A 25,054-nucleotide genomic window follows, 5' to 3' on the forward strand; every position below is an offset into this window, starting at 1 on the left:
GTCCTGTAGTTTTTTGCATATAGGTCTTTTACCTCTTTAGTTAAGTTTATTCCTAGGTATCTTAAATTTTTTTGATATGATGGTAATTGGGATTGCTTTTTTAGTCTCTCTTTCTGTAAGTTCACTATTGGTGTATAGAAATGCCATAGATTTCTTTGCGTTAATTTTGTATCCTGCTACCTTGCCGAATTCATTTATTAAGTCTAATAATTTTTTGATGGAGTCTTTAGGGTTTTCTATGTATGGTATCATGTCGTCTGCGAATAAGGACAGCTTTACTTCTTCTTTTCCAATTTGGATGCCTTTTATTCCTTCTTCTTGTCTGATCGCAATGGCTAGTACTTCCAGTACTATGTGGAACAGGAGTGGTGAGAGAGGGCATCCCTGTCTTGTTCCTGTTCTTAGGGGAAATGGTTTTAGTTTTTGTCCATTGAGTATGATGTTGGCTGTGGGTTTTTCATATATTGCTTTTATTATGTTGAGGTATGATCCCTCTATTCCCATTTTGCTGAGAGTATTTATTAAGAAAGGGTTTTGGATTTTGTCAAATGCTTTTTCTGCATCAACTGATATGACTGTGGTTTTTATCTCTCAATTTGTTAATGTGATGTGTCACGTTTATTGATCTGCGGATATTGTACCATCCTTGCATTCCTGGGATAAATCCTACTTGGTCATGGTGTATGATCTTTCTGATGTACTGCTGGATCTGATTTGCTAGAATTTTGTTGAGGATTTTGGCAACTATGTTCATGAGGGATATTGGCCTGTAATTCCCTTTCATTGTGTTGTCTTTATCTGGTTTTGGTATTAGGGTGATGCTGGCTTCATAGAAGGAGCTTGGAAGTGTTCCTTCCTCTTGAATTTTTTGGAATAGTCTGAGGAGGATGGGTTTTAGTTCTTCCTTGAATGTTTGGTAAAACTCCCCTATGAAGCCATCTGGCCCCGGGCTCTTGTTTGCTGGAAGCTTTTTAATGACTGCTTCAATTTCTTCCATAATTATTGGCCTATTGAGATTTTTAGATTATTCCTGATTGAGTTTTGGAAGGTTGTATTTTTCTAGGAATATGTCCATTTCCTCCAGGTTGTCTAGTTTGTTGGAATAGTGTTGTTCATAATATTTTTAACAATCCTTTGTATTGCTGTGGGGTCTGTTATTTTTTCTCCTCTTTCATTTCTGATTTTATTTGGATTCTCTCTCTTTGCTTCTTGGTGAGCCTGGCTAGAGGTTCATCAATCTTGTTTATCCTTTCAAAGAACCAACTCTTGGTTTTGTTGATCTTTTGTATTGTTTTTTTTGGTCTCAATGTCGTTTATCTCCGCTCTGATCTTTTTTTTTTATTAATATATTTTATTGATTTTTTACAGAGAGGAAGGAAGAGGGACAGAGAGCTAGAAACATCGATGAGAGAGACACATCGATCAGCTGCCTCTTGCACACCTCCTACTGGGGATGTGCCCGCAACCAAGCCACGTGCCCTTGACCGGAATCGAACCTGGGCCCCTTCAGTCCGCAGGCCGACGCTCTATCCACTGAGCCAAACCGGTTTTGGCAACCGCTCTGATCTTTATTGTTTCCTTCCTTCTGCTTACACTGGGCTTTTCTTGTTGCTCTCATTCTAACTCTTTGAGTTGTAGGGTTAGATAATTTATTACCATTGTTTCTTGTTTTTTTTTGCAGTAGGATTGTAGAGCTATGAACTTCCCTCTCAAGACTGCTTTCGCTGTGTCCCATAGATTTTTGCATTGTTGTGTTTTCATTGTCATTTGTTGCCATGATGTTTTTTATTTCTTTGATTTTTCTGGTAACCCAGTCATTGTTTAATAGCATGCTATTTAGTCTCCAAGTATTTGATTTTTTTGGATTGTTTTTATTGTTGTTGATTTCCAGTTTTATGCCATTGTGATTTGAGAAGATGCTTGATATGATTTCTATTTTCTTGAATTTGAAGAGACTTTGCCTGTGTCCTAATATGTGGTCTATCTTTGATAATGTTCCATGTGCGCTGGAGAAGAATGTATATTCTGTATCTTTGGGGTGGAATGTTCTAAAGATGTCAATTACGTCCATCTGATCTAGTGTGTCATTTAGGATTGCTGTTTCTTTGCTGATTTTTTGTTTGGTTGACTTATCCAATGGTGTCAGTGGGGTATTAAAGTCCCCTGCTATGACTGTATTGCTATCATTCTCTCCCTTGATATCTTCCAGAAGTTGTTTTATGTATTTGGGTGCTCCTGTATTGGGTGCATATATGTTTACCAGAGTTATATCTTCTTGTTGAATTGCTCCCTTTAATATTATGTAGTGGCCTTCCTTATCTCTTGTTATGGCCTTTACTTTGAGGTCTATTTTATCAGATATAAGTATCGCAACCCCAGCTTTTTTCTCATTTCCATTTGCCTGAAAAATGTTTTTCCATCCCTTCACTCTCAGTCTGTGTGAATCCTTTGTTCTCTTGCAGACAGCAAATATATGGGTCATGTTTTCTTATCCATTCAGCTACCCTATGTCTTTTGGTTTTTTTTTTAATATATTTTATTGATTTTCTACAGAGAGGAAGGGAGAGGGATAGAGTGCTAGAAACATTGATGAGAGAGAAACATCGATCAGCTGCCTCCTGCACACCTCCCACTGGAGATGTGCCCGCAACCAAGGTACATGCCCCCGACCGGAATCGAACCCAGGACCCTTCAGTCTGCAGGCCGACGCTCTATGCACTGAGCCAAACCGGTTTCGGCTACCCTATGTCTTTTGATTGGTGCATTTAATCCATTTATGTTTAATGTTATTATTGACAAGTACATGTTTGTTGTCATATTTTTCCTTAATGTTTGTGTTTCTTCTTGCCTTTCTCTTTCTTCTTTTTACAGCAGTCCCTTCAGCATTTCTTGCATTGCTGGCTTGGTAGTGATAAACTCTCTTATTCCTTTTTTGACTGTGAAGCTCCTGATTCCACCTTCAATTTTGAATGATAGCCTTGCTGGGAATAGTATTCTTGGGTTCAGTCCCTTGCTTTGCATCACTTTGTAAATTTCATTCCATTCCCTTCTGGCCTGGTGTGTTTCTGTTGAGAAATCCGTTGATATTTTAATAGGAGAACCCTTGTAGGTAACTTTCTGTCTCTCTCTGGCAGCCTTTAAGATTCTTACTTTGTCATTGGTGTTTACCAATTTAATTATGATGTGTCTTGGTGTCGGTCTTTTAGGGTTCATGTTGTTTGGGACTCTGTGCTTCTTGGACTTGCATGTTTTTTTTCTTGCCAATATCAGAGAAGTTTTCTGTCATTATTTCTTCAAACAGGTTTTCTATTCCTTGCTTCTCTTCCTCTCCTTCTGGTACCCCTATTATGTGAATATTGTTTCATTTTGTGTTGTTCCAAAGCTCCCTTAGGATCTCCTCTTGCTTTTTAAGTCTTCATTCCAGTTGCTCCTGTGTATGTGTTTTTTTCCTACTTTTTCTTCTAATTTGCTGATGTGGTCCTCAGCTGCTTCTAGTCTACTGTTTAAGCTTTCCATTGTGTTCTTTATTGCACCTATGTCGTTCTTCATCTCCTCTTGGTTCTTTTTCATGTTGGTGACATTCTCACTCAGCTCCTTGTAATTCTCATTTAGTTGTGTGTTTTTGTCAACCAACCATTTAAACATCCTTATAATCATTACTCTGAATTCTTTCTCTGTTAAGCTGCTAGCCTCAATTTTATTTAATTCCCTTTCTGGTGATTTCTCTTTTTCTTTCCTTTGGGGGTTGCTTTTTTGTCTTCCCATGTCTTCCTGTAATGTTTTAATTGTTGATCTAGTTGCTTTGCTACATAGGTTCTTTTGGGGATGGTGCTACTGGTGTAATCTCTCAGTTCTCCTGGGTTTGGTAATCTATTGTAGCTCCCTACTTGAGCTATTTGGGTTCTCTTTGTGTAGGTCTGTGAGCTTGAGAGGCACAACTGTGGTATCTAGAAGTCAGCAGCTATGGAGGGGAATGTCCCAATTTTTGCTGTCTTGCACCCTTAGTTGAAATCACGTGTGCCCAGCGGGGACTCACAGTGGCACCCAGGAACCGTCTGTTGGGGTGATGGGGCTCAGGGGGCCTGCACTCTGGAAAGGCGTGACTGTGGTGTCCAAAGTTCTGTAGTTGTGGGGTGGGCAGACTCAGCTTTTGCTGCTGTACCTGTGGTGGCTAGGTGCTCACTCCCAGTGGCGGCTCAAAGGGGCACCCACAGTATGTTTGCCTGCAAGGCACACTGAAGCTCTCTGAAGGGCCCTGGCAGTGTAGCCGCGTAATTGAGGCGTCTGTGGGTAGGTCTCTAGGATGAGTGAATTCAGAATTTCTACTGCTGGGGGGCAGTGTGTCTCTGTTTGTCCAAGATCACACCCAGCCAGGACTCACAGCACCTCCCACAAGCGCCCTGTGGGTAGATGGGCTCAGGGTGCCTACCCCTTGAAAGTGCGCACGCGGACTGGCGGTGCCTTTGCCTGTGCAGAGCTCTGACACACTTTGAGCAGCGGCCCTGGCACTTAAGTTAAACAGTTGGGATGTATGTGGGCAGTTATTCAGGAGGAAGGAGTTCAGAGTTTCTACAGCGGGGCAGGGCGTCCTTATCTGTATAGAATCACACCCTGCAGGGGCTCAAAGCAGCTCCCCAGAGGATCCTGTGGGTATATGGGCTCAGGGTGCCTTCCCTTGTCTGTGGCGGTGAGTTTGCCTGCGCAGAGCTCTGACGCACTCTGAGGGGCCCTGGCACTGAAGTTGAACAGCTGGGGTGTCCGTGGGCAGTTATTCAGGAAGAGGGAGTTCAGAATTTCTACTGCAGGGCCGCGCACCCTTATCTGTACAAAATCACACCCGCGGGGGCTCCCAGTGGCTCCCAGGCGCTGCCTACAGGAGTGGAGTGCCCTGGCTGCCTGCGCACGCTGGAACCCCGCAAATGTGTTCTCAGGAGTTCTGCCGCTGGGGAGGGGGAGGTTGCACTTATTGCTGCTGGGCGGTGCACCTTTGGAGGTGGAGGTCCCAGGGTCCGTGGTTCTGCAGGTGGGGCAGCAGGATTTTGGCTGGAGTGGCTCTGGGTTACAGGGCAGTTCCAAGGCCTGTCTGGTTGGTGGTGTTGATGAGTTCCTAAAAAAAGGCCGTTCTCCCCTTCAAGATGGCTCGGGCTCCATGCTAGAGTCCCGCAGTCCGGGGAGTGCCCGCAGCGGTGGTAGTCTCTTCTTGTCCAAGACAGCCTGTCTGCCAACCCCTGCTGCTCCTGCAAGATTTAACTGTCCCTTACACACATGCCACATACATCCACATACTCTCCTTTCATACCCTCACTCACTCACTTCCTCTCCCTCACCTCTGTCCTGCCAGCCACCATCTTTTTTCCTCTCTCTGGACTGCTTTTTAAATGGATGTTTTCTCTAAGTTCACCTGATTGTTGTTAATACTGTGCCCAATGGTTTAATGAGTCATCTTAGCTATCGAAAGCTATTTATTGCACAATGTTTTCACTGCATGGCAGTACTAAGCAAACATTTTACAAGTCATTGCTTATTTAATCATTATATCAGGTAATAGCAGAGGCTGTGTGAATCCTGAAGAAACCATGATTGCATTTTAAATTAAGAATGATTAAAAATAAGTTTGAGAAAGCACTTCCCCATGGATTAGGTCTGACTGTTCTCTCAATTCCTAATTGGCATATACTCAAAACTGTCATTACAGTATTTTTTTCTTTTTTTCTGCTCATCTAATAATTCCAAAGAGAGAGGCTCTGCTTTGGCCCTCTCATTGTCCATTTTGGTGGTCACACCCATGTGTGGCTACTGAGCATGTGAAATGTGGCTAAACTGTGGCCTTAAGTAAAATACACATAGATTCAGAATTTAGTATGAATTATACCAACACATGGCCAATCTTGTTTCCTCTGTATTCCTACTACTGTCCCCCCCAGTCTGGGATTGATCTGAAGCAAATCCCAGATGTCGTTTTAGAATAGTTTTTTTAAGGGGTGGGGTGGGAGTGACTCAGCTTCTGTGATTGGTTATCTCATGTGGAAAGCTTTGAAAACATTTGTGTGGCATGCTGGCTCTTCCTGCTCTGTGGGTTCCTAAACGAAGTGCCACAGCTGTGTGACCATGTGTGCCTGTGCTGCACACAGCGCTGGAACAGCTGGGTGGCCCATCTGCTTTCTCCCTGCCCACGTGTGGTCACAGCGGCTCTAGTGCTTCAGCCTGAACCTCTGGAGCAGGAGGAAGCAGAGAGGGGAAGGGCCTGTTGGCACTTCTCCTTAGTGTATTCCCTCTGGGCTGGTGAAGTCACTGGCCCAGACACCATTGTTAGATAGGGACACTAAAGGGACAGAGAAAAGGCTCTGAGATGACTGTCTCTTTAGGTTTGGGTTTCAATTAAGAGGAAAAAATAATTAAGGTGCTCAAAAACTTCAAGGTGAAGTTTTACAAAACACATACTTTCTCAATGTAAACTTAGGCCCTGGCCGGGGTGTCTCAGTGGTTAGAGTGTTGGCCTGTGCACCAAATGGTCTCAGGTTCGATTCCTAGTCAAGGGCACATTCCTGGGTTGCAGGTTCCTCCCACATGTGGGAAGCAACCAATCGCTGTCTCTTCCATATCCATGTTTTTCTCTCTCTCTCTACCCCCCTCCCATTCTCTCTAAAAATCAATGGAAGAAGGACACATACTGTATGTATCAGTAATACCTTAATCAATAAAGAAAAAAATAAAAATCAATGGAAAAAATATCAACAGGTGAATATTAACAAACAAAAAACTTAGTATGAAAAAAGAATGTAAAATGTCTCATTTTTATTAGTTATTATATATTTAAATGATAACTTTTGGATATATTGACTTACATAAATACATTAAAATTAATTGATTCTTTTTCACTTTTATCACAGTGGCTTACATAGCTCTGTGGGACAGTGCTGACTTGCTTTCTCAGGGCCTTTCCATCAGCTTTGACTGTGCCCTTGCTAGGGGTGCTGGGTGTAGCCTTTGTGTTTGAGGGCTCATAGCCCGGCGGCAGAAGGTGGTGGCCAAGGAGGAAGGGGTCACTCCTGCCGGAGAGGGTTGGGAACAAACCTGGAGGAGGAGGAAGGGCTCCAGGTCAGAAGCTCCTCAATGGAGAGTGCTGGGAGCCTCAGCAGTCAGTGGTAGAGACAGGGTTGGACGCTGTCTGCCCCTCGCTGCAGCGCACCATCCCAGCCAGCCAGATACCAGGGCCGTGCGTGATTACTGACCACACTGACCAAGATCTTTGGCTTCTGGGGTAAGAGGGGCTCTGTTCAGATCCCTGTTTGCACACTTCATGAGGGTGGGCATTGATCAGACCACTCTCAGCCTGAGTGTTTCTTTCTGTAAAGTAGCAATAATAGCTGTGAGGCACCGGCAGCGATGCATCTAGGGGTCCTCAAACTTTTTAAACGGGGCCAGTTCACTGTCCCTCAGACCATTTGAAGGCCGGACTATATTTAAAAAAAAACAACTATGAATAAATTCCTATGCGCACTGCGGGCCCGGGACGAGTTGGCTGCTAAGCAGGACAGGCAGTGGCACCCGGCGGGCCGGATAAATGTCCTCGGTGGGCCGCATGTGGCCTGCGGGCCGTAGTTTGAGGATGCCTGAAGAACCTTCGCCAGCATCGCAGGTGCTGAGCTCGCGGTCGCGGGAAGTGCTCTGATTGTGCTTACTGCTATTATGGTATCGCCATCCTATGCCTTAATCTCCAGGATTGTTAGGAAGTTGGGGAGAGTAAAGAAGTTGAGAGTGGATTCAGACACATCAACTTTGTTTTCATTAGCTTACACATAGCAGTTGATGCATTACCTTTGTCTAACTTACATATGTATGTGGCATAGACACAAACATACACCTGAGTGCTGCAACTCTTTTTTTTAATATATATTTTATTGATTTTTTTTTTTAGAGAGAGGAAGGGAGAGGGATAGAGAGTTAGAAACATAGATGAGAGAGAAACATTGATCAGCTGCCTCCTGCACACCCGCTCCTGGGGATGTGCCCGCAACCAAGGTACATGCCCTTTACTGGAATTGAACCTGGGACCCTTCAGTCGGCCCGCCGACGCTCTATCCACTGAGCCAAACCGATTAGGGCAGTGGTCGGCAAACCGTGGCTCGTGAGCCACATGCGGCTCTTTGACTCCTTGAGTGTGGCTCTTCCACAAAATACCATGGCCTGGGAGAGTCTATTTTGAAGAATTGGCATTAGAAGAAGTTTAAGTTTAAAAAATTTGGCTCTCAAAAGAAATTTTGATTGTTGTACTGTTGATTTTGGCTCTGTTGACTAATGAGTTTGCCGACCACTGGGTTAGGGCATCTGCTGCAACTCTTTAACTGATGTGCTCTTTTGAATTTAAGATATCTAAACTTAGTTTCCTGATAATCATTTGGTTAGGTCAGTTTTTAGTCATCCTGGGTAAACAAAACATATCTTGTATTCTACTGACAAGTAAATGATAAATGATAAGTATTTCAGTAAATACTTAAAAACAAAAACGAGCATGTTGCATGCATGGTTCCCCTGCCATGTGTGTGAAGGTGCTGCACTGCCGTAGTTTCCATAGACTGCGTGCTGGGAGCACTGAGGGGTGTTGCTCCCCAGGGAGGTTCTTGGTGGGTGTGTCCTATGCACTCTACAGAAGATGAATATTCTTGCTTTGTAGGTTCATATGTATAACCTAGTTAACATGAATATAGTTAACACTTGTGCCGGGCCAGCACAGCCAAGGGTTCAGTGAGCCTGAAAGGGGAGGCGGGGGGCCGGGAAGTATTAAAGAAAAGACAGATGAGGAGAATAAGCTGGGACTTGGTGGATCTCCTGTGCCTGGCTGAGGCCGCAGAGAGGGATCCAGATGGCAAGCTGAGCCTTTATTTTATAGCCAGAGGTAAACAAGTTAGTGGTCACCATAGTTACAATGTTCTCCTGAGTTTCACTTGTTTTGGCAGCACTTGCTGCACCTCTCACAGACCATTAGCTACCCAGGAAGGATCTAGGGAGGTCATAAGGTCAAGCTTAATTATGCTAAGAGGGCTGTGCCCTCCAAGCTGTGACTTGTTTGTGGCTTTGCCAACACGTCAGTCTGAGACTTAACTCTATAGCCGCTCCCTACAAACACTGACTGTATGCCCATGCTAGGGGTGCAAAGAAGACTTGCTTGTATTTAGAATGCAGCCTTTTGTGGGCCATCTAACTTGGGGACTGTGTGTATTTGAAAATTCTAGCTTGGAAGCTACTTAGCCTCTTAAATTTACAAGTCCTCCGTTTTCTCGTTTATTAAAGATGAAATGGCTTGGCTGGTGTAGCTCAGTGGTTGAGCGTCGACCTATGAACCAGGAGGTTGTGGTTCAATTCCCAGTCGGGGCACATGCCCGGGGTTACAGACTTGATCCCCAGTGTGGGGCGTGCAGTAGGTAGCCAATCAATGATCTCTGTCATCATTGGTTTTTCTCTCTCTCTCTCCCACTCTCTTCCTCTCTGAAATCAAAAATATATTTAAAAAAAGATGAAATGAACTAATATTCAATTACATTCCCACCCCAAAATGTGAGATTTTGAGCATTCTTTGCTTTAGGTTATGGACATCTGTGACAGCCAGGTGAAATGTGTGTGGACCATTGAGCTTGCCTCGGAGCCCTGAGTTACTGCCTGTCTATCATCCTGCAGTCGAGCGAGGACGGAGCTCAGTGGTACTGCTGCCACCACTGTACTTCAGGGCTCCTCTGCCATCACCACACTGGAGGGGCTGCTCTCCCAGCACAGCTCCCATCTGGGTTCCAAGTTCTAATTGCAGATACTTCCTGGTTGGGAACAGCAAACTTAAGTGTTATTAAATAATCAAAGAATTGTTTTTTACTTGCTGGGAACTTTTTATGTGGTTTCAATTTTATCATTATCTCCTATTTTCTTAACTTGTAGGGAAGAAGATTTCTTAGTTCTCTCTTCAGTTGGAATACAAATTTTATTAAAATGATCCATGGAACCATTAAAAACCAGTTACAGGGATTACAGAAGTAAGTATTAAAGGTAATATTTTGTGCTATCTTAATCTGGTTTTGAAAGTTGTGACCTGAGTTTTTAAAGTTATATTAATCTTTTGGAAGCTGTAGAAGTTACCTCTTATTTATTACTAGAGGCCCGATTCCTGAAATTTGTGCAAGGGTAGGCCTTCCTTCCCCCAGCTGCCGGCACCAGCTTCCCTCTGGCACCCGGGGCCTCGGGCTTCTCTTGCAGCCCCAGCTTCATCCAGAAGGATGTCTGGTCTAATTAGCATATTACACTTTTATTATTATAGACCCGTGGTTGGCAAACTGTGGCTCACGAGCCACATGTGGCTCCTTGGCCCCTTGAGTGTGGCTCTTCCACAAAATACCACGACCTGGGTGAGTCTATTTTGAAGAAGTGGTGTTAGAAGACGTTTAAGTTTAAAAAATTTGGCTCTCAAAAGAAATTTCAATCGTTGTCCTGTTGACATATTTCTCTGTTGACAAATGAGTTTGCCGACCACTGTTATAGACTGGTGGCCCAGTGCACGAAATTTGTGCACATTAAAAGGGAATTAATTAGAGGAAATGTTTTAATATTGCTATTTGCCCTTTCTCTATAATAGAAGTGTCAGAGATGAAAGAACATTAGTAAAATGTATATGAAAATCTTCCTCCTGTCAGAGTCTGGGGCGCGACATGGCAACCAGAGTCAAATTGTGCGAGACCCAGACCCAGACCTGCACCTGGCCGGCCCTACCCCCATTGGGCTAGATCCAGACCCGGCTGGCCCCACCCCCGTCAAGCCCCACCGGGTGGGGGGCACGGCCTGAGGTCCCCTGTCAAGCCCCACCAGGCAGGGGGATGTAGCCTCAGGTCCCCTGCCCTGGCCCAGCGTCACGCAGCCTCAAGTCCCTGCTGATTGCTTGGTACGGGAACTCAGCCTCCGCTGTGGGTGCAGCCATCTTGTGTTATGGGATCCCTGCCTCTGCTGTGGGCACAGCCATCTTTGCTATGGCATGACGGTCAATTTGCATATTCCCTCTTTATTAGATACCATGATCTGTTTTGTAACTGGGTCGTATTTTCCCCTGTACAGGAAATCATTCCTTTTCAGTAATGACTTAAAATTAAGGTGTTAACTTGTGGTAGTTCTTTAAATAGTCAAATTATTCCTCAGTTAAATCTCAGCCTCAGTCACAGTAAAGCCTGTCTCACTAGCACACCTGCTACCATTTTAACATCACGTCTGCTCCTCACTCACTGAGCACTGGGCCCTGTGACGTGGCGGCGGAGCCCTGCAGGGAAGAGTGCCAAGACACAATCAACCAGGCCCCTCCCCACCCCCCCAGTCGGTACTCACAGTGAGGGCTGTTGTTTGCGGCTGCAGGGCCATACTGGAGCTGCTCTGCACTGGTGCTTTGTCTGCGTTTTGGAACCAAATCTTCAGCCTCTAGAGGTGGCTTGCTGCTGCCTCCCCTCTGCCAGGCAGCAGTGTGAGTGCTGGGCTCCAATGGGCCTGACCCTCTCACTGCTGAGCTCCTGCTGCTTCTCAGGACGCATTGTTTCCTCATTTGTAGAATTTTGGGTTGAACCAGTGGAGTCCTAATTATTACTCTAAAGTCATTTCTGGTATTTTAGGGAATTAGTAGCCTACAAAGTTTTGAAAATTTTATTTCATTTTAAATTTTATTTAGACTTAGAAATTTAGTTTAAGGCTTATGTTCCCATAGTTTCACAGAAAACAGTCAAGTTCTGAGAAAGAAGAAAATAGTTTGATACTAAACTCTCAAAACTCTTCTTTCTCTACTTACTGCTGTGGGTAGCTAACAACTCTCCACAGTTACTTCACAAAGCACTCCCACACCGACGCTCTTCCCTGGGGTAGGAGAGTTCCTAAAGCGATGCACATCAAAAGTGTAATTCTTTGCATTAAATTTTTTTATTTTTAAAATAGATCCTTGATGGTACACATTGCAGAAGTTTATTTCAGAGCTTGGAGAAAGGCTTCCGGGAAAATATTGGAGGTATTTTTATTTTATTAAATGTTAACACTTAGCTACGTTCTCCTTGGAAAAGTGATTCAAAGCCTGTGCTGGAAGAAATGAAAATCCTGTTCTGAGGCTGTCAGTATTGATAGTTTGGGGATATATTGGGTTAAACAAAACATTGTTACAATAAATTTACCTGTTTCTTTTTTCTGTTTTTAATGTGGCCACTAGAAAATCTAAAACTGCACTTGTGTCTCACCTGTTTCTGTTGGATAGTGCTGCGTGGGAACCTCAGCCACTTGTTTTAGTTACATTATTTTCCAGAATTTAAAGATATTCCTTTTGAATATGACTGACCTTTAAAGACTGTATAATATCTATATGTAATATAATTCATAATCACAAGTATTCAAAAATACCAAAAAGTATCTGTCTTATATCCTTTATATTTTTCTCATACTAGGTTCTCAAATGTGTTTTCTTTTCCTCTGAGAGTAAAATTTTTGCTTTAAGTAAAAAAGGGGTCTTTCCTTTTGAGGAGTGGGCCCTGAGTTAGTGGGTGGGAGGCCGGTTTGCAGGCAGAGGGGAAGGGTGCCAGATGCTTGGAGTTGATTTCTGTCTATTCTGCTCTCTGCCCGCTTATGCTCGGTATATGTGACCAGGGTTTATCACCAACTTCTACTTCGAAAAAACAAAAGATTATTAACTTCTGGAATAGTTTTATAGTGTAATTTTTTGGGGAAAGGGCAAAAACAGGGCATTGTTACGCATTTTTTGCATTGTTTTATTACTGCATGAAACTTGTTCACAGAAAGGAATATTTATCCCCCTTTTCTCCAGTAATGCTTTAAAACATAGAAATTTATAATTAAGAACTTAATTGTTTGACTAGGTCTGTGCCAGATTAGTACCAGATAGTTCTGTTTCCGTCCTTCCCCTCTCCAAGTTTTAAAGCAGATTCCAGACATTCATTTCTTGTCTATGTTCTTCAGTATCCCTGTCTAGATAGGGTTATATGGTGCCATTGTCGCATGCAATAAAATTAACAATTTCTGAGGATTCTTAGAAATAATAAGCCATATTTAAATTTCTCAGCTTTGTTTTAAAAATGTCTTTAAAATTATTTTATAACATTTCCATTTTTTAATTGATTTTTTTTTATAGAGAGGTAGGGAGAGTGAGAGCAAAACATTGATGTGAGGGAGAAACATCGATCAGTTGCCTCCTGTATGCACCCTGATGGGGTATTAAACCCACCACCTGGTACGTGCCCTGACTGGGAATTGAACCCACCACCTTCTGGTGTATGGGGCAACAGTCTAACCAATGGAGCCACACTGGCCAGGGCCCAAAAATGTGTTTTTACAGTTTTTTCTTTTTTTTGCTACAGCAAGTCTCCCAATGGCACTTGCTGGTTGTGTCATTTCACTCTCTGAGAGCATTGGTCCTTCCCTCCTTTTCATCTGTTTACTCCTGTGCCATTGGTATGTTGAAGAAACCAGGTCATATTCTGGTTGTTGGCTCTAAAGGCACAGAGCCCAGGAGGTGGAGCCAGGGATCTTCTGTTTCATCACATGTTGGCAGTGAGTGGTTGGTTCCCACTTGTGACTGAGATTTGTTAGTGGCTTCAGGTGAGGAAATAGTTTCAAAGATGATGAAGAGGTTAATACTAGCAGGCGGCTTCCCTTATATCTTTCCTGAAGCCATGGCATCTGGAGGACTAGGGCTGCTCCTGGCATCTGGCCTTGCCTCAGTCTCCCCACTAGGGGTCCTTGGTGTTCTGGCCTCCCAGGAGCTTCCCACAGCCCACCTTGTCCCGCCCCTCCCTGAAAGACCTTGTTTCACTCCTTTTGGAATCCGTCAGCACCTTAGAGGTAGGTCAGTGTCGTTTTGGGAGGTCCTTGGAAGAAATCCAGCCCTCTGAGGTCATCAGGACGACTCAGATGAGGGCTCCCAGCCTCACTCAGTCTCTGAGCGAGCCCTGGTGGCTTGAACTGCCATTCATCACAAGTTAGTATCTCATCAAATACTATAGAGGAAAAATTAGAGAGAGAGGTGTCCACTTAAAACACAGAAGCTCTGATGGAAGGAGCCAGGTTCCTTCCTTATGAGATGGAAGTTTGTGCTCGCATTGCTGCTCTGCCGGTCCTGCTGCCTGTGGAAACGCACACTCCATGTTACTCCACCCTGCTTGTTATTCCAGACGATCGAAAGTGACTGCATCCAGGACTTTATGTACCACGGGATCCACCTCCCGCGGAGGTCTCCAGTGCATTCCAGAGTGCGCGAGGTGAGCAGGCCCTGACACTGTCCACTGTCTCGTCTCTTTCCTTTTTAGATAACTGTTTTTGTTAAGTTTAAAAATGAAGTTAAACCTTGGTGGCTATCAGTTCTAGGGGATTTTTCAGAACCTTGATATTGGTATCTAGCAGCTGTATCCTGCCGCCAAAGCTCTAATTAGTGAAGCAAAACAATACTGTTATTGCGAGTGTTCCCCCCACGTCCCACGTGGTTCAGGGTTCAGGTTCAGGGTTCGGGCTCTGGAGGAGGCCAAACACAAATGAAAGAGACTAGAAAATATTAATTTGGAAATATTGGGGGCCAGGCGGGAGCCCAGCTCAAGAGGAAGGACTCCACCCCGCTCTGGCCTTGCTATCCCTTTTATTCAAATTGTGGGATACACCTATAGCCCTTAGGCAGGCAATTCCAATAATAGCCAGTCAGCAAGGATTTACATAAAACTAAAAGGTGGAAGTTGCTTTAGTTACCATTGTCTCAACTAAACAGTGGGTGGTTGGCTCTGACCTTTCAGAGCTTCAAGTTTGACCAGCCTTCCGGGTTCCTTGTCCACACCTCTCTGCTAGTGAAGACAATAGGTGGCTTCCAACATCTCCCTCGTTTTTTTTTTCCTTAAAAATCTTGCATCTGCAGACTAGAAATAAACATATAAGAACAAAAATGAGACAAGCAATAGTGGTTATGCTTAGAGGCAAATGAATCAGTCTGTAATAAGTTTCTTTCTGGGCCAACAGTTCCTTGAGTCCCAATTTCAATGTCCAACAGTTCCTTATGTGTACATGTCAGCAATGATATGCTAGTTCTGGATGGTGGGCGAACGGTGGCAATGCAGGTCCAACCTTCTCTGGCTTGGTGCTGGGCAACCTGCAGCGATGCACAGCTGCTGACGGCTAGTATGGCAAGGTGTCTTCACCATCTTCCATCTCAGGAATGTTTCTCCTCTTGTCTTCATGGCTGGAGCAATCTGGTCAGCTCCTCTCTGGGATTCGTTGTTGCAGGAATTTATATGGTCTTGGAGTTGTTTTCTGGAAATATACAAACATATTCTTGACCAAAGGTTAATAAAGTAATCTTTTCTATAAATTAGACTTGGGATCCTTTTTCATTTTTGCCCAATTGTCCTTTGGCTTATTTTGACACCATGTGCTTTTTCATGGGTGTCTTGCTATTAGCATTACAAAGGAAAATTAATTTTCAAAGTAAAAAATTTCTTGATGTAATTACATGATATTTTTCTTTACAGGATATTTTTCCACTATCCCCCCTTTTTTGATTTAAATATTAGGAGGCTTTTAGAAATTTTACACTGCAGTCTTGATAACTTTTAATTTTAATTTTTGCACAGAAATATTACTGCTTTGGATTCATAGCATGTTAAGCAATTTTACTATGAGATGAACTATCAATCAAAATTTTAGTTAATACTTCAGGAACAGATTTTTTGTCCAGTACAACTAAGTTTTTATTAATATTCACTTATTTCAATTAGCCAATTTAAATAATTTGAAATAAAGTTCATTTTTTAACTTCATTTGTCCTAGGTTATGGACAATAAATGACATTAACCAAATTTTTGCAATTACTCATTGAATAACTTTACATAAACTTTGTCAGGGAAGCAAAAACATAAATTATCTACTTTAGTTTATGAGGCCAAATATATTAACTTTCAATTACAGTTCTTCAGATGTTTGAAGAAAACCTCTCTTTATTTTCTTCCAAAATAATTTTCAGGCTACAGAGAGTTTCACTTTAAAATCTTGGTCTTTCTTTTTTAAAACAAGCAACCTACAGGGCTGCTGCTTAATCCTGGCAGGTATTGCCAGGCCATGTCACATGAAACAACCTCTCTTAAGATTATGGTGACCACTAGTATGGATCAGATTTAATATTTTAACAACGATCTTTAGTTTATCCTGTAAATACCAGTGAAAGAGAATTCAAAATTTTCAAATTTCTCCTTTTTATTAAGCTAGAATTTTATTTTTAAAGAGTATCCCCTTTGGCTAATTAGCATATACAGAGGGATCATGGGAGGTCTCAGTAATTTATTCAAAGAAAGGGGTTGGCCATTGTTGTTTCAAGATGGCGGCCCCCAGGGGAGTGGCAAGCCATGAGGCCAACATGGCGGCTGCCAAGTCAGGCAATCCAAAAATGGTGACTGTCTAAACCAGCCGTGGGCAAACTACGGCCCGCGGGCGGAATCCGGCCCGTTCTGCTGTTCTATCCGGCCCGCGGAGCCGAAAGAGCGGAGGGTTCTCTTGCTCTCCCCTACACTCCTTTCCTTTGAATTTATATTAGTTCACACAAACACTCCATCCATGCTTTTTTTTTTTTTTTTTTAAATATATTTTATTGATTTTTTACAGAGAGGAAGAGAGGAAGGGAGAGGGATAGAGAGTTAGAAACATCGATGAGAGAGAAACATCGATCAGCTGCCTCTTGCACGCCCCCCACTGGGGATGTGCCCGCAACCAAGGCACATGCCCCTGACCGGAATCGAACCTGGGACCCTTGAGTTCACAGGCCGACACTCTATCCACTGAGCCAAACCGGTTTTGGCACCATCCATGCTTTTGTTCCGGCCCTCCGGTCCAGTTTAAGAACCCATTGTGGCCCTCAAGTAAAAAAGTTTGCCCACCCCTGGTCTAAACTGTTAAAGCCAAAACTACACTGCAGACAAGCAGAAATCTCACTAGCTGTTTCTGGTCGCTTTATTAGAATTTAATTGTTTATAATTTAAGTAGGTACCTTTAATTAAAAAAGCAAAGAAACTTAGTAAATGTTTACGTCTGATTCACAAGGCGCAAAAGCGGCCCCACCTTCAGCCTAATTAAAAATGCAGGCGGCTATGGGATTTTTGTCATTTTAACTTTCCGCTGTTGGATTTTCAGAAACATTTTGCCCTTCTGAGAGGCCAAAACTTTCATAACATTTATAAGTAAAATATAGTTATTAATTTTTATTTCATAAAGCTTTCCATGCAATTTCAAGTATATTAGATTGGTTAAATTCAAAATATTTCCTTTAAGAAGAGAGAATAACTTCTTTTTTTTTTTTTTTATATTTTATTGATTTTTTACAGAGAGGAAGGGAGAGGGATAGAGAGTTAGAAACATCGATGAGAGAGAAACATCGATCAGCTGCCTCCTGCACACCTCCCACTGGGGATGTGCCCGCAACCAAGGTACGTGCCCTTGACCGGAATCGAACCTGGGACCTTTCAGTCCGCAGGCTGACGCTCTATCCACTGAGCCAAACCGGTTTCGGCGAGAATAACTTCTTGAATTACTCCAGATCTTGGAGCTCTCCAAGAATCATCTCTTGGTTAAAGCATTGAAATTTTAATACGGATTATTTAAACAGTTAAGGGGGAAAAAATGGCAGCAGAATAGACAGATGTGTTCCGAGCCTTGTCCCAGAGCAGTAGGAAAGAACAGCTAAGGGTCGCACGAGGAGTATTTGTTGGCAAGTTAAGGGACAGCTAAACTCCAGGAGAAGGTGGGGGACTGCTAGACAGGGTTCCCCTGACCAGGCAGCCCCCACTGCAGCTGGGTCCCCTCCCGGAGTTGCGGGCTCAGTCGCGGAGTCTGCGCCATCTTGAAAGGGAAAGTGGAGCTTATCGAAAGCCTGAAAATCCACAACTGCGGCACCCACGGAACAGTGCGAGCCCCAGAACACCGGTCCCCAATTGGAGCAAACTCGCGGATTCAGAGGAGCTCTACACTCCACCACGGAAAGGAGAGAGAGAACTACATAACCAGACATCCGGAGAAGAGAGACCATGGGGAGACAAAGAAACAGCCCGCATATGAAAGGAAAGCAGGCATCACCAGAAAAGGAAGTAAACGAAATGGAGGCAAGTAACCTTCCAGAGAAAGAATTCAGAGAAATGGTCATAAGGTGGCTGAAAAGAATGGAAGACAAATTCGACAATATGAGTAAGAACCAATAGGAAATGAAGAAGAACCAAGAAGAAATGAAAAATGACATTGCTGCTGTAAAGAACTCAATAGAAAGCATCAAGAGTAGACTAGAAGAAGCAGAGGACCACATCAGTGAGCTAGAAGACAAGATGGGGAAAAATACCCAAGTAGAGTAGCTTCTGGAAAAAAAAAAGTAAAAAGCAGGAGGAGAGCCTAAGGGAACTTTGGGACAACACAAAACAAAACAACATCCTCATAATAGGGGTTCCAGAAGGAAAGGAAACTGAGCAAGGAATAGAAAACCTGTTTGAAGGAATCATGACAGCAAACTTCCCTGATATAGGGAAGAAAAAACCCACACAAATCCAAGAAGCTCACAGAGTCCCAAGAAAAATGAACCCCAAAAGACCGACGCCAAGGCACATTATAATTAAACTGGCAAACACCAATGACATTTAAATAAGAATCTTAAAAGCGGCAAGAGAGAGACAGAAAGTTACATACAAAGGAACCCCCATTAGACTAGCAACTGATTTCTCAACACAAACTCCTCAGGCCAGAAGGGAATGGAATGAAATATACAAAGTCATGCAAAGGAAGGGTCTTCATCCAAGAATACTGTACCCAGCAAGGCTATCAATCAAAATTGAAGGTGAAATCAGGAGCTTCACAGACAAAAAAGGACTAAGGGAATTTATTACCACCAAACCAGCAAAGCAAGAAGTGCTAAAGGGTCTGCTGTAAAAAAAAAAAAAAGAAATAGGAAGTGAAGAAGGAACACAGGGGTAAAGAATAAAAATGGCGATAAATAAGTACCTATCAATAATAACTTTAAATGTAAATGGATTAAATGCCCCAATCAAAAGACATAGGGTAACGGATTGGATAAGAAAACATGACCCATATATCTGCTGTCTACAAGAAACCCACCTCAGAAAAAAAGACGCACACAAACTGAAAGTGAAGGGATGGAAACAGATCTTCCAGGCGAATGGAACTGAAAATAAAGCTGGGGTAGCAATACTTATATATGGCAAATTAGATCTCAAAGTGAAGGACATAACAAGAGATAAGGAAGGCCACTTCATAATACTAAAGGGAGCAATCCAACAAGAAGAAATAACTCTGGTAAACATATATGCACCCAATACAGGAGCACCCAAATACATAAAAAATCTCTTGGAGGATATCAAGGGAGAGATTGATAGCAATACAATCATAGTAGGAGACTTTAGTACCCCACTATCACCATTGGACAAATCCTCTAAACAAAAAATCTGAAAAGAAACATCAATCCTAAATGACTCACTAGACCAGATGGAATTAATTGACATCTTTAGGACATTTCACCCTAAAGCCACAGAATATACTTTCTTCTCAAGTGCACATGAGTCATTTTTAACGATAGACCATATGTAGGGACATAGGCAAAGTCTCTTCAAATTCAAGAAGGTAGAAATCATATCAAGCATCTTCTCAGACCACAGTGGCATAAAACTGGAAATCAACTACAATCCAAAGAAATCAAACACATGGAGACTAAACAGCATACTATTAAACAATGACTGGGTTACCAGAGAGATCAAGGAAGAAATAAAAAACACCATGGCAACAAATGACAATGAAAACACAACAATACAAAATCTATGGGACACAGCGAAAGCAGTCTTGAGAGGGAAGTTCATAGCTCTACAAGCCTACTGCAAAAAACAAGAAACAATGGTAATAAATTACCTAACCCTACAACTCAAAGAGTTAGAAAAAGAGCAACAAGAAAGTCCCAGTGTAAGCAGAAGGAAGGAAATAATAAAGATCAGAGCAGAGATAAACGACATTGAGTCCAAAGAAACAATACAAAAGATCAACAAAACCAAGAGCTGGTTCTTTGAAAGGATAAACAAGATTGATGAACCTCGAGCCAGGCTCACCAAGAAGGAAAGAGAGAGGACCCAAATAAACAAAATCAGAAATGAAAGAGGTGAAATAACAACAGATCCCGCCGAAATACAAAGGATTGTTAAAAAATACTACGAACAACCCTACTCCAACAAACTGGACAACCTGGAGGAAATGTACATATTCCTAGAAAAATATAACCTTCCAAAACTCAATCAGGAAGAATCTAAACAGCTCAATGTGCCAGTAACTATAGAAGAAATTGAAGCAGTCATCAAAAAGCTTCCGGCAAACAAAAGTCCGGGGCCAGACGGCTTCACAGGAGAGTTTTACCAAACATTCAAGGAAGTACTAAAACCCATCCTCCTCAGACTAGTCCAAAAAATTCAAGAGGAAGGAATACTTCCAAACTCCTTTTATGAAGTCAGCATCACCGTAATACCAAAACCAGATAAAGACATCACAATGAAAGGGAATTACAGGCCAATATCCCTCATGAATGTAGATGCCAAAATCCTCAACAAAATTCTAGCAAATCAGATCCAGCAGTACATCAGAAAGATCATACACCATGACCAAGTAGGATTTATCCCAGGAATGCAAGGATGGTACAATATCCGCAAATCAATTAACTTGATACATCACATAAACAAATTGAGAGATAAAAATCACAGTCTTATCAATTGATGCAGAAAAAGCATTTGACAAAATCCAACACCCTTTCTAAAACTCTCAGCAAAGTGGGAATAGAAGGATCATACCTCAACATAATAAAAGCTATATATGATAAACCCACAGCTAACATCATACTCAATGGGCAAAAACTAAAACCATTTCCCCTAAGAACAGGAACAAGACAGGGATGCCCACTCTCGCCACTCCTGTTTGACATAGTACTGGAAGTATTAGCCATTGCAATTAGACAAGAAGAAGAAATAAAAAGACATCTAAATTGGAAAAGAAGAAGTAAAGCTGTCCTTATTTGCAGATGACATGATATTGTACATAGAAAACCCGAAAGACTCCATCAAAAAACTAACAGACTTAATAAATGAATTCGGCAATGTAGGAGGATACAAAATTAACGCCAAGAAACCTATGGCATTTCTATACACCAATAGTGAACTTACAGAAAGAGAGACTAAAAAAGCAATCCCATTTACCATCGCACCAAAAAAATTAAGATACTTAGGAATAAACCTAACCAAGGAGGTAAAAGACCTATATGTGGAAAACTACAGGACACTGAAAAAAGAGATAGAGGAAGACGTAAGCAGATGGAAGAACATAACATGTTCATGGATTGGTAGAATCAACATCATTAAAATGTCCATACTTCCCAAAGCAATCTATAGATTCAATGCACTCCCCATTAAAATACCAACGGCATATTTCACAGACCTAGAAAGAACTCTCCAAAAATTCATCTGGAATAAAAAACCCCGAATAGCCTCAGCAATCCTGAGAAAGAAGAATAAAGTAGGAGGGATCTCAATACCAGATTTCAAGCTGTATTACCAAGCCACTGTCTTCAAAACAGCCTGTTACTGGCACAAGAACAGACATATAGACCAATGGGATAGAATAGAGAATCCAGATATCGACCCAAACCACTATACATAATTAATATTTGACAAAGGAGGCATGAACATACAATGGAGTTAAGACAATCTGTTCAATAAATGGTGTTGGGAAAATTGGACTGATACATGCAAAAAAATGAAACTAGACTACCAACTTACACCATACAGAAAAATAAACTCAAAATGGATACAGGACTTAAACATAAGACGGGAAACCATAAAAATACTAGGGGAATCCACAGGCAGCAAAATCTCAGACATATGCCGAAAGAACTTTTTCACTGATACTGCCCCTAGGGCAATGGAAGCCAAAGAAGAAATAAACAAATGGGACTACATCAAAATAAAAAGCTTTTTCACAGCAAAAGAAACCATCAACAAAAGCACAAGAAACCCCACTGTATGGGAGAACATATTTGCAAATGTTATCACTGATAAAAGTTTAATCTCCAACATCTACAGGCAGCTTATACCACTTAATACAAGGATGATAAATGATCCAATAAAAAAATGGGCAATGGACCTAAATAGAATCTTTTCGAAAGAAGACAGAAGGAAGGCCAAGAGACACATGAAAACATGCTCAAAGTCACTAATTATCCGAGAGATGTAAATCAAAACAACAATGAGGTACCATCTCACACCTGTCATAATGGCTATCATCAACAAATCAATAAACGAGAAGTGTTGGAGAGGATGCTGAGAAAAAGGAACCCTCGTGCACTGCTGGTGGAAATGCAGACTGGTGCAGCCACTGTGGAGAACAGTATGGAGTTTCCTCAAAAAACTGAAAATGGAACTCCCATTTGACCCAGTAATCCCACTCCTAGGAATATATCCTAAGAAACCAGAAACACCAATCAGAAAGGATATATGCACCCCTATGTTCATAGCAGCACAATTTACAATAGCTAAGATTTGAAACAGCCTAGGTGCCCGTCAGCAGATGACTGGATCAGAAAACTATGGTACATCTAAACAATGGAATACTATGGTGCTATAAAAAAGAAGGAATTATTACCATTTGTAGGCACCTGGATGGAATTAGAGAACAATATGCTAAGTGAAATAAGCCAGTCAGTGAATGGAAAATACCACATGATCTCACTCATTTGTGGATAATAAAAAACATTATAAACTGATGAACAAAAAGATAGATACAGAGGCTGTAAAGCATCAAACAGACTGTCAAATTATAGCAGGAAGGTTAGGGAGAGGTGGGGGAAATAAGAGATCAACCAAAGGACTTTTATGCATGCATATAAGAATAACCAACAGATGCAAAACATTGGGGGGTGAGGGCATGTATGGGAGTTGGGTGGGGGGGGGCAATGGTAAGATATGTACACATATAATACTTTAATAAAAAATATGTTAAAAAAATAAACAGCTAAAAAAAAAAGAAATTTAATATGGAAAAAAACCATCAAACAAATATCTATATATGATTTAAAGATTATATTACGTTTTATAATTATCTTAAAATATCAAATTTTAACTGGTGTTTACATTAAAAATTTATGTTGGGATCACAGAATTAATCCTCTTATTAGACCAATAAACAACATATTTTGAATTCCTGATTATTTTCAGAGAAAACACAACATTTTATCTTTAAAAATAAATTTCTATAGGTTAGGCATTTAGTTATCACAATTACCTTTTCTCCCAATTCAATTTGAACTTTAAACTTTAAGATCTGGCAAGTCAAATATTTAGCATTACTTCATAATTTTAAGAATAAATTTCTAAAACACAATAATTAACTTTAAACCGACCAGGTTTTTTCTGCCCTGGGAAGTTGAGGAGCAAGCCTGCAGATATTCAAATGCAAAATTGTCCTTAAAGAATTGCTACTGGCAGGAAGCTGATTTACCTGTCTGCTGGGGAAAGGGTGACCACCTCTTCCTACATTAACAAAGGGCGTAGCCAGTCTTTATCTGGGCTACTTGACCTTTATAATATATTTTTCAACAATTTTTGAGTTTCAAATCCAATTCCAATTATTTTAAGGCATTTACTTTGGATAAATTCTTTTGTAACACAATTCACTGATTTTCTTGAAGGCCTTAAAAGTTAGCTTTTTAACACCCTTCATTAGCATTTTAAAAACTACTCTTTATTATGGAAATGCGAATCCTGTTGCTGGAACTACGGTAGCTTGAATTTCTTTCCTTTTGGTCAAATCCGTCATTTTTCTTAGGAAATTAATAGTCTTGGGTTTTTCATTTCTGTAGCCCTTGTAAAGAGTCAAGTCCAGTTTAAGACCTATCTAATATCCAAAATTGGACCATGCGCACATTTTGTCTTAAATTAGCTTTTCTCTTTACACGTGCATAGATATCTCAGATGCATTTCTAAATTTTTAAGGCAAAAAGACTTTTTCATGGCTAGATAGGAGACTAAATTAGCATACTGGGAGAGTTGCCTTCCATATTGGGTTTCCACGTGTCTCCCTTCCCCCACATCCTGCTTGTTTTGGGGGGAAGTTTTCAGTAACAGATCTGGCTGTGTATCTTTTCATGCTTAATAGAAAAAGACAGATTTTAAATTTTTTCTTTTTTTGCTTTCCAAAGTAATTACTAACACCCAGTTTGGCCAAATTTTGCATTTCCCTGCGAGTTCTTCTATAATTTTTAAATAAAACTTTAATCTCATTGCAGGAGAGCAGATAGCCCTGCCCTCTCCTGCCACCTTTGAATTTCTCCGCACCAGAGGCAGTTTCAGCAGCAGGGTTTCATTTCTTATTACAGATTTTAGATTCCAAATACAAATTAAAATTTTAATTTGAACAAGAAACCACATTCCTTAAGCATGCAAACCAAAAGTCTGTAATAAAGTTTACTTTATAACCTAATTCTGCCCCATTAGCCTTGCTGAAAAAGATGTTCCCACCCTACTTACAGATCTCGACTTCTTCAGCTGATCATGGGCTTTGCGTGCGGTGAATTTCCCTCACCTATATGGTGAATTCTTCCCCACCTTTTTGGTGAAATCTTCCTTTCTTCACTCTAGGCGAAATATCCCCTCCAGAGGTCCCACGTTGAAGGCGCCAGTTGCGAGTGTCCCCCCCACATCCCGCGTCGTTCAGGGTTCAGGTTCAGGGTTTGGGCTCTGGAGGAGGCCGCACACAAATGAAAGAGACTGGAAAATATTAATTTGGAAATATTGGGGGCCAGGCAGGAGCCCAGCTCAAAAGGAAGAACTCCACCCCGCTCTGGCCTTGCTATCCCTTTTATTCAGATTGTGTGATACACCCATAGCCCTCAGGCAATTCCAATCAGCAAGGATTTACATAAAACTAAAAGGTGGAAGTTGCTTTAGCTACCATTGTCTCAACTAAACAGTGGGTGGTTGGCTCTTACCTT

The 25,054-nt window shown here is 41.7% G+C and overlaps 1 protein-coding gene across 3 annotated transcripts in view; it reads left to right on the forward strand.

Annotated features, from left to right (window-relative positions):
- The window catches only part of NCAPG2 (non-SMC condensin II complex subunit G2), an 89,191-nt gene that overhangs the window by 13,311 nt on the left and 50,826 nt on the right, over positions 1-25,054 (forward strand). For all 3 annotated transcript variants that reach the window (XR_013960372.1, XM_080664140.1, XM_080664141.1), the window contains exons 7-9: positions 9,928-10,022; positions 11,950-12,019; positions 14,187-14,273. Coding sequence is in view for 2 of the 3 variants with exons in the window: in XM_080664140.1 (XP_080520266.1) it covers positions 9,928-10,022; positions 11,950-12,019; positions 14,187-14,273 (252 nt within the window). In the remaining variant the exon portion in view is untranslated. The remainder of the gene's footprint in view (positions 1-9,927; positions 10,023-11,949; positions 12,020-14,186; positions 14,274-25,054) is intronic.

The sequence above is a fragment of the Plecotus auritus genome (assembly GCF_963455305.1).
Source record: "Plecotus auritus genome assembly, chromosome: 4".
In the NCBI taxonomy this organism is placed as follows: Eukaryota; Metazoa; Chordata; class Mammalia; order Chiroptera; family Vespertilionidae; genus Plecotus; species Plecotus auritus.